Source organism: Callorhinus ursinus, unplaced genomic scaffold (genome assembly GCF_003265705.2).
Source record: "Callorhinus ursinus isolate GAN/ISIS: 27379988/994484 unplaced genomic scaffold, GSC_fseal_2.0 scaffold50, whole genome shotgun sequence".
Lineage (NCBI taxonomy): Eukaryota > Metazoa > Chordata > Mammalia > Carnivora > Otariidae > Callorhinus > Callorhinus ursinus.
Genome location: NW_027397112.1, coordinates 5,294,816 through 5,308,370, shown reverse-complemented (window position 1 = coordinate 5,308,370; position 13,555 = coordinate 5,294,816). Strand labels below are relative to the sequence as shown.

The 13,555-nt window shown below is 42.7% G+C and overlaps 1 protein-coding gene across 1 annotated transcript in view; it reads left to right on the top strand.

Annotated features, from left to right (window-relative positions):
- The first annotated feature begins 266 nt into the window (after positions 1-266).
- The window catches only part of GNA13 (G protein subunit alpha 13), a 40,403-nt gene continuing 27,114 nt past the window's right edge, over positions 267-13,555 (top strand). Inside the window, exons 1-2 of the mRNA XM_025889877.2 lie at positions 267-694; positions 3,357-3,583. Coding sequence (XP_025745662.1) covers positions 412-694; positions 3,357-3,583 — 510 coding nt within the window. The 5' untranslated portion in view covers positions 267-411. The remainder of the gene's footprint in view (positions 695-3,356; positions 3,584-13,555) is intronic.

Below are 13,555 nucleotides of genomic sequence, written 5' to 3'. Positions count from 1 at the left end.
CGTGACCATTCCCAGCTGCGCTCCCCACCCCGCCCCCCCTCCGCCCCCCGCGCGCGCGCGCGCCGGGCGGCGGCCGCCGGCGCCCGGACTAGAGAGTGACTCGTGGAGGCGGGGGAGGCTGGAGAGCGGCCGCGGCGTGCGTGCGCGTTCCCGGGAAGCGGCGGGCGCGCGCACGCCCGGGGGCCACCGCCCCTCCTGGGCCCGCCCTCTCTCCCTCCCTCCGCGGCTCGCCCGGCCCGCCCTGCCCGGCCCGCCCTGCGAGTCACCTCTCTGGTTCCCTCCCTCCGCGGGCGCGCTCAGGCCGCCGCAGCGCTCCCCGCCCTCGAGCCTCGTTGCAGGAGCCGCCCGCCGCCCGAGGAGGAGGTGGAGGGAGCCGGAGGGGCCCGCCGAGGCGGCGGCGGCGGCGGCAAGATGGCGGACTTCCTGCCGTCGCGGTCCGTGCTGTCCGTGTGCTTCCCCGGCTGCGTGCTGACCAGCGGCGAGGCCGAACAGCAGCGCAAGTCCAAGGAGATCGACAAATGCCTGTCCCGGGAGAAGACCTACGTGAAGCGGCTCGTGAAGATCCTGCTGCTGGGCGCGGGCGAGAGCGGCAAGTCCACCTTCCTGAAGCAGATGCGGATCATCCACGGGCAGGACTTCGACCAGCGCGCGCGCGAGGAGTTCCGCCCCACCATCTACAGCAACGTGATTAAAGGTGCCGGGCGGGGGTCGCAGTGGAGATCGCGGGCCCGAGCCGGGGCGGGGGGGAGGGCGGAGGCGGCCGGCGCGGGGCCGGGCACCGCCCTCGTTCGCTCCTGTCCCTGGCAGAGGACCGGGCCCTGCGGGCGGGCGGACGCGAAGGGGGCGCGCCCCGGGCGGCGGTCCTGCTTGCGCGGGGTGCCCTCTCCCCCTAGGGGAAAGGATGCCCGGGGGCGCCCCACTTTTGCCCTTGCCGTTTGAGTGGGGGTCAGGGCTGGCCCCTCATAGCCCCCGTCGCCACTGGCCTCGTCCCCTCCGAGAGGGAAGTGAGGCGAGCCGGGCTTCTCGGGGTGCTAGGTGACCGCGCCTGCCTTCCTCCAGACGAGGCCAGAAGACCTGAGAGCCAATCCCGGACCCACACCCCCATCCGCCGCCCCGGCGCTGCCTTCCCAACCTCGCCGCCCCGGGTGGGTGACCCGAGTCACATGGGGTCGGGGCTGCTCCCAGCTCCCTGCTTCTTTGGCCGCCTCCTAAAGCCAGGGAGTTCTGGAACCGTCTCAGTAAGGAAACTTTTGCCTGAGACTTGTCAAGGGCGAAGGGTGACAGTTCCTGGGCCCTTTTGGGCAAAGATAGGCAACTTCAGGGAGTTCCGTGTACTGTGCTGGCATCAGGAAAGAGTAGACCCATACAGTTGGTCTGAAAAAATTAGCATCGGTGGTTTTTCGCCCCATTGTCACAGTTGGGCAGGATGTTTTGCCTATAGTCACTATGCAACACGTTCCTCTCTCCTTTTGGCTTAATAACTGGGGTTGGGGGGGGTACCACCACTTGCTCTACTATTGAAATCGTGTGTTGGTATGAAGAATCTTTGGCCTAAAAAGTGATGCGGAGCCTGTACAGGTTGAGTCAGTGAATCACTGTTGGCTTGGATCGTAGGCTCTGCTGCTACTTGACGGTGTTTTTAAAAATTAAACTGTTTGTAAGTAAAAAATACAAAAATAATTTTATTTCTGGGCTTTCAGAGAATTGGAGGAGATGGGACTTATTTCAGTGACAATTACGTTCATTTTTCTTAGTATCAAACATTTTCTAGTTTATAAAAGGCATTTTGGCAAATTTGAGATACAGAGCCTGGTACTTCAGGTGCATCAGGAAACCACCATCTGGGTAGCAGTTGTCCAGGGGTTTGCTACAGATTTCAGCAGATTTGCAAGCAGGGTTTCTTTAACGGGAATTTTTTGTCCAGGAAGTTCTTAAAGCAATTCCTTCTCATCACTTTTTTTTTGCTCCCAGGATTGAGTTGAGGAAAAGTACCCCGCCCCAGGGGTGGGGGTCCTGGGGTAATGAGGGGAGAAGAGCATTAAGCCAGGAGCTCACAGATCACAGCCAGCCAACTCTGAGCCCTGGCACTGCTGCAGTTAAGCTGTATAAAACAGTTGTATTTATCCCCTCTTACTGTTTAGCACAAAACTAATTAAGGTCTCTTTCAAGGCTTAGGGCTCCGCCTTGCCAGTCCTTAATTGAAGGTACCTTTGTATCCTGATGCAGCTGACCTTAACGAATTATGTCAATGAATAGAGTCAGCATGTTAACTGATTATGAGCCAGGTAAACACCTGGTCCTTATTGTGCACTGTGTCCTAAGTGTGACCTACTTTGAACACTGGTTATAAGATGAAATAAGTCACTAGACATCTATCTTTTTGCGTTGGCATGATCAGAAGATTGACAGCAAAACATCCAGACAATCACCTGAATAGCCATGTAACTGTTAATTAAGATGGACCAAAGGTAACAGTTTAGTGATTAGAGATCCTGGGTTTGAATTAATCTCTGTGAGGTGAATTCTCTGTTTCTATATACATTTTGCAGTTGCTCTTCCTCCCTGTTAGGGAAATCTAAGGCTTTCCTGTGACTTAAACTGATTTGAAGCTTGGTTTGGGAGTTTTTGAGTTTTGAATGTGTTCTTAGAAGACTTGGTGTTGGGGCGCCTGGGTGGCTTAGTCGGTTAAGTCTCTGACTCGTGATTTTCTCGGCTCAGGTCATGATCTCGGGGTTGTGAGATCCAGCCCTGAGTCAGGCTCCACATTCAGCTTGGCGTCTGCTTGGGATTCTCCCCCCGTCCTTGCCCCTCTACTGCCTTGTGTGATCTCTCTCAAATAAATAAAATCTTAAAAAAAAAAAAAGACCACTCGGTGTTGGGGTAAGGCCGGGTGCTCAGGGAACAAACAAACTCAGAGTGATAATGTTTGACTCTTGGCATTTCTTAAATGTCTCTTTGAGGGACTCAGAAAATCTTAGCTACAACTGTTTTTCCAGAGCCTGGACATTGGCCTGTGCAGCGTGATTTCTTTTTCCTTCACTGGTTTTGGTTCTCTTGTGACTACCTCTATTAAAAGTTTACAGAAAGTTATTTTATAAATTAGAACACGTTAAAATTCTTCAGAAAGAGCAATTGTGTTAATATTTGCTTTTCAAGGCTCTAATTTTATGACTGTGAACAAGTGTTAGTTTTTTTAAGCTCTGAGAAGTTATGGGTGTTTGTTTCTATGTTGGTCTCCAGTTTTGGTGGAGGTGGGCCTGGAGTAGTTCAGAAGCTTCAGAAAATAATTCGGGAATAGAATCAATGAGAATATCTAATGACTCCTAGCACACCTTTCTCTTTCTTTTTAAACAAAGGTATGAGGGTGCTGGTAGATGCTCGAGAGAAGCTTCATATTCCGTGGGGAGATAACTCAAACCAAGTCAACGGAGACAAGATGATGGCGTTCGACACCCGGTCCCCCATGGCGTCCCAAGGAATGGTGGAAACTCGAGTTTTTTTGCAGTATCTCCCTGTTATAAGAGCATTATGGGCAGACAGTGGTATACAGAATGCCTATGACCGGCGTCGAGAATTTCAACTGGTAAGAGATTTGTTCTTTTACATTGTTGTCATTTTATTTTAAGGACATTTTCCGGTAGCTGATTCTAACATACCTTTTTTCATTGACTTCCGCATTAAAATGTATCTATCCAACATTTTAGCCTCAGAAATTTGGATTATTATATAGATGAGCTTCTTACTGAAACAAGATAAAAAATAAGGGAAACCCCTTAGACTTGGTGAAAGAGTTTCGTTTAATTGGTCATTTTTCCTTTTTGTAAGTAAGATGATAGTGATTTTCTTAGGTACTTTCTCCTAATTTTATTCTACTTTTGAAAATAGTTTCCTCTCAGTTGCAGCAACGATATTCATCCTTCTAAAAAATTGCTCTTTTACTTTCAGGCCGAGAGCTCAGTAACTGCACCTAGTTCAGATGTGTCATTTATATAGTCTTTTGAGGTACTCATTTTATGATACAGATTAATTTATAAAGAGATTAAAGTCCTTGATAACATTTAAGTCATTCTTGCATTCTGTGTGTGTGTTTTTCTAAGGTTTCTAAGCCTATTTTAGAAAACGTTTCTTTAAAAACAAAATAATCTTAGACTAACAAAATTTGTAGCCATTACACAGCACTGTCGAGAAGGTGGGAAAAAAAGGCTCTGATCCAGGTTAAAGATACACAAAGAATGACTGAAATCGGTTTTTTTAAATCAAGTGTTTTGCGTGAATGCTTTGATTGTATTCTGGGTTTCTTTTTGCTGAAGACCGGAAAGATCCCAGGAATGATAACAATCTAGACTGTATGCAGTTTGGAGGTAGTTCAGTTTTGAAGTGTTTTACTGTAATATGATCCCAAAAAAGTGACAGTTGAAAGTAAAACTGCTTAGAAAGTTGTTTGATGTCACTGGCATTAAAGTGATCCACATTTATGGGTGTGGCTACAAAAAGGTACACAGCCAGCAGTCTTTGCTATTACAGTTTGTACTCAGAAACAGTCTTGGCTATTCAGAGTTGTAGAAACGTGTTCGTGACAGCTTTTTATAAAACTGATTTTGAATCTTTACTTTGAATTATGGCTCTGACGGGCACCATACAAACGTAGCACTTGATTACGTACTGTCTTGTATAGTTCTCCTCTTTGGTGTGTGTATCTTGTCAAGTAATTTGTCCATTAATGAAAGGCAAAGACTATCTCATGTTACTATTAAAATCAAGTTGCTGGGGCGCCTGGGTGGCTCAGTTGGTTAAGCGACTGCCTTCGGCTCAGGTCATGATCCTGGAGTCCCAGGATCAAGTCCCGCATCGGGCTCCCTGCTCAGCGAAGGGTCTGCTTCTCCCTCTGACCCTCCCCTGCCATGCTCTTTTCTCTCTCATTCTCTCTCTCTCAAATAAATACATAAAATCTTAAAAAAAAAAAAAAAGACTTTAAAATCGAGGTGTTGGCAGCATTATATATTGACAATCAGGAATTTAACTTGACAAGTGACCTCCATCCAATTCTCAGACTTCTGGTTGATTTTTGTCCTTTGGTCAGTATTTCTTATTTTATAGCTGATAGTTCTCCACACACCGCTTCTTGTCTCTCGTCACCCTCCCTCTTGTTTTTAAGTGCTGCTTATTCTCCTTTCTTAATTCATTTTCTTGACAAACCACACTTTCCACTCTAAGGTTTCTCAGGACGTTATTCATCCTTCCAGGTCAGGGGAGGAACATCCATCTGCAAAAGCATATGGTTCATATTGATTGGATGAATAAATAAACAGCTGAACTCTAAAGGTTTCTGTAGGAAAGTTCTATAAGTCCATTTAATTGAATTTGGGCCTCACCGACACTTGAATTTGGACATTTACATCCTAACAGTTTTGTATCAAGACTGTCATGTCATCGGAGTGAAGAAAGCATTCCTAAGTATTTGCCATTAAGAACAAATAGCCAAAACCAGAGTGAGGATTGGCATGTTGTTGACTTGACCCAGCTGATGCTTTAGGAGCAGAGGTTTTGAGCACAAGGAGTTCCAGAAATACTTTTCCTCATAAAAAGTAGGGGCAGAAAGAAAAAAAAAAAAGTAGGGGCAGAAAAAAAGAGGAACAGGGAGAGATGTAATTTTAAACTCCTGGAGGACAGGAATTTTTTTCCTGTGTGTATCCTTGGCATTGTTAATGGTGCCTGTCACGTATAGAAGGAGTTCAGGTGTTACAATGAATTAATGACTCCGTGCTTTTGGATGCTGTGTGGGCTTGGCACAGTGTTAGACACTGAGAAGGCACCCGGCTCATTTCAAATTTCCCTCGCGGTCCTCTTCAGTTCCTTTTCTTCTCTACACGCAGTGAATTCCCAAGTCCTGTCTTTCCCACCCTTGACAAATCTCTAGCATCCACTGCCTCCTTCCCCCCTTTCCATTAATGTCTTAGTAGCTCTTGCTTGGACTCCCAGGTAATCTTGTTCAAACACCACATGGATTTGTTCAGAAAGCTGTGCTTATTCTCCATTACCTCCAGAACAGAGTTCAACCTCTTTATTTGAGTCAAGACTACCTAGCTTACCTACAATTCCAATAATGTATTCATTAGACTACTTCACACACCCGATAGCCTCTCAGTTTCCACATACCCTGATTCTCTGCTTCTGTGGCTGTCTTTAGAGGGTCTTTCTGTCAGGGTTTTTCATTCCTGTATTAAGTAGGTCCTATCCTTACCTTAGAAGAACGGTAATCACATTTCAGTGTGACTAAATGTGGTCCATGGACCCCTTGCATCAGATTCACTGGAATGCTTGTTTAATACAAAACAAAACAAGCAGAGTTCCAGACTCTCATCACAAGAGGATCTGAATCAGGAATCTGGGACGGGGACCAGTGCTGTGTATTTGTACCAGATAGTCATCGCTGATTTGGATGAATTTGCTCCTCGGCCCCCAGAGGGACAGTGCCTTAGGGTCGAGCTTTCTCCAGCTCTCCTGGCTGGAATGTGGCTCCCTGCCTGTGCCCTCCTTGCTGGGCTTGCTTCTGGCCCTCCTTTGGTTGCCTGTACTCCACTTGTTTGCACTTGTGTTTGGTTCTCCCACTAAAGTAGAAGCTCGTTGGTATGCCTTGTTTGTCTTTTTCTTGCTCACTAGCATAAGCCTGACATTTTATTTCCTCATTTTTTAGACACTCTGAACTGTAAGGTTCTTCTAGAAAAAAAGAAACATCCCACATTAAGTGTCTTCTGGGAAATAGGAATCATTTCTGTATGCCAGTTTGTTAATTTTCTAGGAGATGGGAAGTCCTTGTATTACAGTCATAATTTTTCTTCTTATGTTTAATAGCATATATTCTTGAGTCTTGGATAGAAAAAGTAAAACCATCAGGGGGAAAGGGAAGAGTTAGCAGGGAAATAAAATTCGTCGTTTTTTGTTTCAACTAACGATTATTTATTAATGCAAGTTGAAATGCAAAAAAAAAAAACCCAAATGGGAACAGTTTTTAAGCCTTTTTATGGCTTTTTTTTTGCTTAAGATGAACAACCGTCTTATAATCAGTCCTTGGGGCAAAAGGGATAGGGTAGGTATCAATCATAGCTTAGGTTTTTAGCCAGCCATTCATTTGTTAGTAATAACTTCGCATACAAACATGAATGTTTTCTTTTCCAAGTTCCCAAAGGCAAACATTTCCTTTTCTGGTTAGTTTCATTATGGGTAAGCTAAATAGTTTATTGTGGAAAAAGAAAAATCTAAGATTTACATTGCTCTTCTAGCTTTTAAGGTGCCTTTCTAATTCTTATAAACGAGCTCACAGGATAATACATACTCAGAAGCGGTCTCTTTTAGTACTGGATTAAGTATTTGTGATGCTGAGCTTTAGCTGTACGTACGTTCACTATGGCCTGCCACTGCACAAATGAGACACCCTCTCTGGAAAAACTTGTGTGACTATGGTTGGGGAATTTGGTAACTTCGATGACTAGAGATGGGAGTCAGGGCTTGGCTGGAAAGTGATATAACTGCAGATACAGAGCAAAACGAACAAAATGGCCAGGAATCATTGTCAGTTAATTTTTTGGGATGTTTAATATACAGTTACTTATTCAGAAATAGAAGCAACGTTAACAGGACTGGTTAAATAGGATAGGAAAGTTTGTGACTGGGAGGGACACTCCAGAGCTTCCTAGTTTCTATAAACACTTTAACTTGTCAGCATTAATACAACTTCCTGTAATGACCAGTCTTTCTTTGCAATGCCTGAAACCAAAGTAATTTTCATTGTTACCGTGGTACCTTCAGTTAGATTTAATTTTTCTTATTCAAGTAGTACAGTTTGTGCTGGATAATCGCTACACTTCTCCAAGCTGATGAGATAGTTTATCCATTAAGACAGAGATGCTCTCAGTCTGGGCAACAGAGTAACTATTTAGCCTCATGCATTGACCTATAAAGAGCTGAGCACTAAGTAAAATAGGAACTTCGGTGTGGACTGAAATATTTATTTCTTTATTTGTCCTGCAAAATAGATTTGAAATGCTATAGAATTAAAGGCATTGGTTTATTCTTTAACTCTAATTTGGATTGGCTTTAAAAAACGAATCAGTTACTACTTTCAGTGGCAAAATATGATGTTTCTGTTGAAGAAGGAATTGGTCTATTTTCTCTGTGAATAAAACCAGCATAGGACTTTGACTTCATGTTGCAAAAAACCTATTGTCTCCTGATTCTAGGGTCATGGTAAAACATTTGAGCATATATAACAAAAAGATTCTAACAGCAGAGATTTTAAAATTTAGGTCTCTACAGATCGAATTGCCTTTTGGTGAATTTGATCAGATGAAAGTGGTTCCATTTTATCCAAATCTTAGAAACCCACAGCTATAGCAGTGTACATTAAACACAGAGAGGATGCTTTGGCATGTGCTTATGGTTTTAATACAACTTTGTGATATTGTGTGTGTGTGCATTTACATGGGTATGTATTTCTTGATGTATTACGTCGGTGTGTTTGTGTTTATATCTTCTTTATTTTATTTTTTTGGTGAAAGCTTAACTAGCTATGGGATGTCTGGGCTCTAGGTACTGAAGGGGTGTTGTAAACTACTGTGCTGCTTTATTTTTACTGCTAAATAAAGCTACTGGTATAGTAATTCATGCTGCTCTGAAAATGTTCATTAAACAACTAAGGGATGAAGCAAGGAAATGGTTTTGTTATGAAAACTAGATTTTTAGTTTCAGAATTCCTTACTAGAGTGGACCTAGCCTGGGAGAAGTGCTTGTGACCTCTAGTTTAAGAAAAGCATAATTGCCGAAGGCCTCCCTGGATTGAATATTTCCTGTTCATTGTTCACAGATGGCAGCAGCCCGACCAAACTGGGGCACCTAGTCATATTAGCCCAGAACAGGTGCCTTTTTCTTTCTCCAGAAAACTGATTCAGGGGCTCATAATTATATCACTTTTAAATACCTTATGTTTTATAAAAATCACTTTGTACTTTTCAGAGCCCTATCCACATGTTACCATATAATCCTTTAAAAACACTGCGAGAGGAATGAAATACATGCTATTGTCTCCATTTCACAGATTAAAAAATTCAGAGGCAGAGAGGTGTCTTGATGCTTCAGATCACAGCTAGTGAAGGGATAGACTAGACACTGGAACCCTGATCTGCTGACTCCTGGTCCGCAGTGCTGGTCAGTGAACCATTGTGGAGCACTCGAGCATTATAGCCGTGGAGCATTCTTTCCTTCCATGCCCAGCCTCTTCTGGCCAACACCCATGCACACAAATAATTAACACTCCCCTAGAAAGTTCTAGCACATTATTTTAAATATGTGTAATGTTTTATTAAGAGTACATGGCATTGCACTGGTGATTACATAGTTCTTCTGTTCTGAACTTTCATAATGTCCTTGTGCTGTTCCTTCTTTATTAATTTAGATTATAGTTATGATATAAATCTTAAATGACATTTGATGGTAGATTTACTTGCTTAGTGGCACAGTTCATCCTAACCGCCATTCATCATGATAAAGGTGGTTTGACCCTTGACCTCCTTGAAAACTATAGCAGTGCTCCTCACCTGATGTCCCATCAGTGAGCATGGTTTGTAGCGCGCGCCCTGAAAAATAAAATTGTAATGACAGCTGCCTATTGTCTGACAGGCAGCTATATATTTTTCTAGGCATGTGTCATTTGGAAATTGGCCTGTCTGGCATATAGTTGCCCAGCTTTGCACTTGGTGTGAAGAAGGGGCTATCAGAACCTTTGTATTCTGTTATTTTATGAGCTCTTTGCAGTGTTTCTCATGTAGCTGTCCCAGTTTTTATACTGCTTGTGAGCATTCCAGATTGCAGTTTGTCGTAAGTTTTTGTTCCAGTTAGAAACTGCCTATTTTTTTTTAAGTGCATATTTCTGGAAGTTGACAATTATTTTTATTTCCTTGTTTGAAAGTACTTTGTTTTTTTTCCAGCTGTATGATAGAGTTCACTTTTGTCATTGTGAACATATTTTTTTATAAGATGCTTTTTTTCAAGAGAATTTGTTATATCCACATTAGCAGAGCATTATTAGAATGGACTGATGGGGATCAAGGACTTTAGTGGCCTTTACCAATCTGTTGCAGTGATAGTAGTTGTTTATCTTAATCTTTCCAATTTAATCTCTTTCTTCTCTTGGCAAAATGAATAAAAAAGATTTTTAAATCAGTGCAGTGGGTGAACTGTTTCATCCCCAACTATTATACGAGAGATGCAGAAAACTAGTAGTAGAATCACTCTTCATTGATTTATTTAGGCTTTAGGTCTAAGTCATAAGACCTAGGTACTTGGTTTTGCTACATGAAATGTTGTACCTTCCAAGCAAATTAGAAAATAACCATATTCAAAGTCATTGATTTATTTTACCTGTTGTAAAACATTTTTACAAATGGTTTTAATTTGATGACGTTCCGCTTCGATGTGGTTATCTGCTGTGCAGTGGGATAACGTGGGACTAGATAACCAGCTAGAGCTTGTGTCCTTGCTCTGCCCTTCACTGTGTGAGCTTGAGTGAGTCCGTCAGCCTTTCTGTTCTGAAATTGTAAAAGGGGAACTATCTGAAGATCTATTATTATTAGGTTGTTGTAGAAATTGCATGAGATGATCCATAATAAAATAAGCCTGTGGCACAGTGCCTGACCCATATTAACCGTATTATTAACATTAGCCGTTAATATCCCTAATAAGCCATATGCGCATCAGCCATAAGTAGCTTTTTAACAGAATAAAGCCCTGTAAGCATTGATTTGATTCACTCTCTGAACTTGACTACCGATATAAAAATCTTGAATTCTAAAAAATGCAGAATATGACTCATATTCTCATTACACCATATGTTATCTCTATTGAAGGTAGAACATCCGGGAGAGAATTGAGCTCCTCTGCGTTGCGGTATTAGTTCTTGTTGCCTTCTCATACCACTTTGCTTGGTCTTTAATCTGATGTGTAGGCTGAATTAACCAAATCCTTATCTTTCTGCGGGCCGTACGGTAGGATGGCCTTCGGCAGAGGTGCAGGTGCTCTGCCCCTCCCACGGCATGGGCCTCCCTGCTCCATCTCTGTGGTGACCCTCCACCGCCACACGCATGTTCGCTCCCTCTCGAGGCTTTGCAGGTACGCAGGTCGAAGAGGGTATTTGGGCTGCTTTTCCAAGGTAAAAAAAAATTCCTTACAAAATACAGAGATTTTTTTTTTTTTTTTAAGATTTCATGTTACTTTTTGTGAGATTTTCTAACTTCTGATCATTTTGCATAAAAACCAAGTAAAAGCACTAGTCTAACAGAGAAATGCCTCCGTTTTTTTATGGAGCAAAATAAACACATTTCAAATTTGCTCCCCTAAAGGAAAAAAACATTTTACTGGTTTTGGCATTTAAAAACAATGTTAGCTAACAAAACTCTTCTATGGCTAAAATATAATAGTGTCTTTGGGTTTCTTGAGCTTGGAGCAGCCATATTTATTAAATTTTTTTTTTTAAGATTTTATTTATTTATTTGAGAGAGACAATGAGACAGAGAGAGAGAGAGCATGAGAGGGGGTTGGGTCAGAGGGAGAAGCAGACTCCCTGCTGAGCAGGGAGCGCGATGCGGGACTCGATCCCGGGACTCCAGGATCATGACCTGAGCCGAAGGCAGTCGCTTAACCAACTGAGCCACCCAGGCGCCCCTGGAGCAGCCACATTTAGCCTGTTAGTAGGACATTTTCTCTTCTCATCCTTCTAGAAAGGTTAAAAGAGCTGGACTAATGAATAATTGGTATGAGAGACTTTCACTTTCCTTTTCAGTATCCTGATTACTCTTATTCCCTGGATAATCTTTTTAAGAATTATTTTCTGTTAAACAAGACAAGCTGCTTAATAGGAGTGTCTGTCATCATACATCGTGCGATTTTCATTTAGGCCTCATGATGTGCAGTGCGGTTATATCCACTTATTGATACTAAGTAAAAGAAAAATGTAAGCTACTAGGTTTTCCTAGTTGCTAGAGAGTCACAAGTTATTGCCAGGCCAACTTCGAGTTACAGGAGGCCTCACAAATAGAAGATCATGCTTTAGATAAATGGCTGTTCCCGTGTAAGATGGTCCCTAAATTCCTATTTATTGATTTTTAAAAGCCTAAATAAGTGAATGCTGTATATTCACAAAGCTGCAAATACTATTTATCCTAGTTTAAATACTTAAAAAGAGAGTAACGTGATTTAGCCTATTGAGTTAAAATGCTGCCGTACTAACGATTTGCTCTTTTTAGCTGTTACTTGCTACATTTGCAGTAAAAGTATTCTTGTTTGTTAACTACAGCTTCAAAAATTATAGGGACTTTATACCATATAGATGTCACACTTTCAGTTCTTTAATAGGGCAAGGAGAATTATACGTACTTAATTTTTTCCTTGACCTTTTAAAATTATCTTATGATCAAATGTTGCAACCAGTTTTAAGGTTGGTGTTGCAACTTAGTAAGAAACCAAGATTTTTACCTATTAAACAGCATTTTGCACATTGGGCCATAATGTAAAATATCTTTGTTTTGAAAAAGAAGGCTCTTTGTTTTGTTTTGTTCTAAACTTTCATTCTGTAGAAATGCATTCTTTTGAAGGGAATATATATGTTCATCTTTTTTTTTTTTTTTTTACATTTTTATTTATTTAAGTGATCTCTACAGCCAGCATGGGGCTCGAACTCACGTCCCCGACGTCAAGAGGCATGTGCTCTTCTGATGAGCCAGCCAGGCGCCCTTCATCTTATATTTTTATATGTAATTATATTTTGTGCTAAATGCAAGTATTAAGGTTTAGAGCATTACTCTGAGTATCCATTTTCATTATGATAATTGAATTCTTTTCTCAAATAGGAAAAGTAAAGAGCAAACATGAAAGACAATGTGGGCAAGGAGGCCTTGAGTAGCAGATTTCAAGAGATCTGTTCTTTAACAAGTCTGATAACAGTTAACTGGCAGCTCTCAGCAGCCCTTCAGTAACATGTTATTCAACACCTCCTCATGAGCAGGCTGGATATTTGCTAGTGAATCAAATGAGAACAATCTCTGCTCTCATTGATCTTGCTAGTTGGAGGAAGCTACATTAATAGGTGAACAGATAACGAATTACACGTGGTAAATGTTCTGAAGGACAAGAAAAGAAAGCCGTGAGGGAACAGGAGGATGGTCTGAGGAGGTGACCTGTAGGTTGGGGCCCTGCGGGTGAGAAAGGGTCAGCCAGGTGAAGAGAAGTCAGGTTCGGCAGAAGGAGCACCGTGTGTGCAGGACGTAGGTGGGGAAAAGCTTGCTGGAGTGTGGAAATTGGGGCAAATGAGGAGAGCGGTGGTCAGCCAGCCAGTAGTTGTCGAGAACCCCTGGATGCTAAGCAGTTCCAGGGCTGGGAGACTATCGCAGAAGGAACAGCTTGTCGGGTGGTAGCTGGGAAGTCGGAGAGGAGACTGGTGGCTTCAGGGTGCCCTTTGTAGGGAGGGTCATGGGGATCTGAGAGAATGGAGATGAGAGTGAGGGGGAAG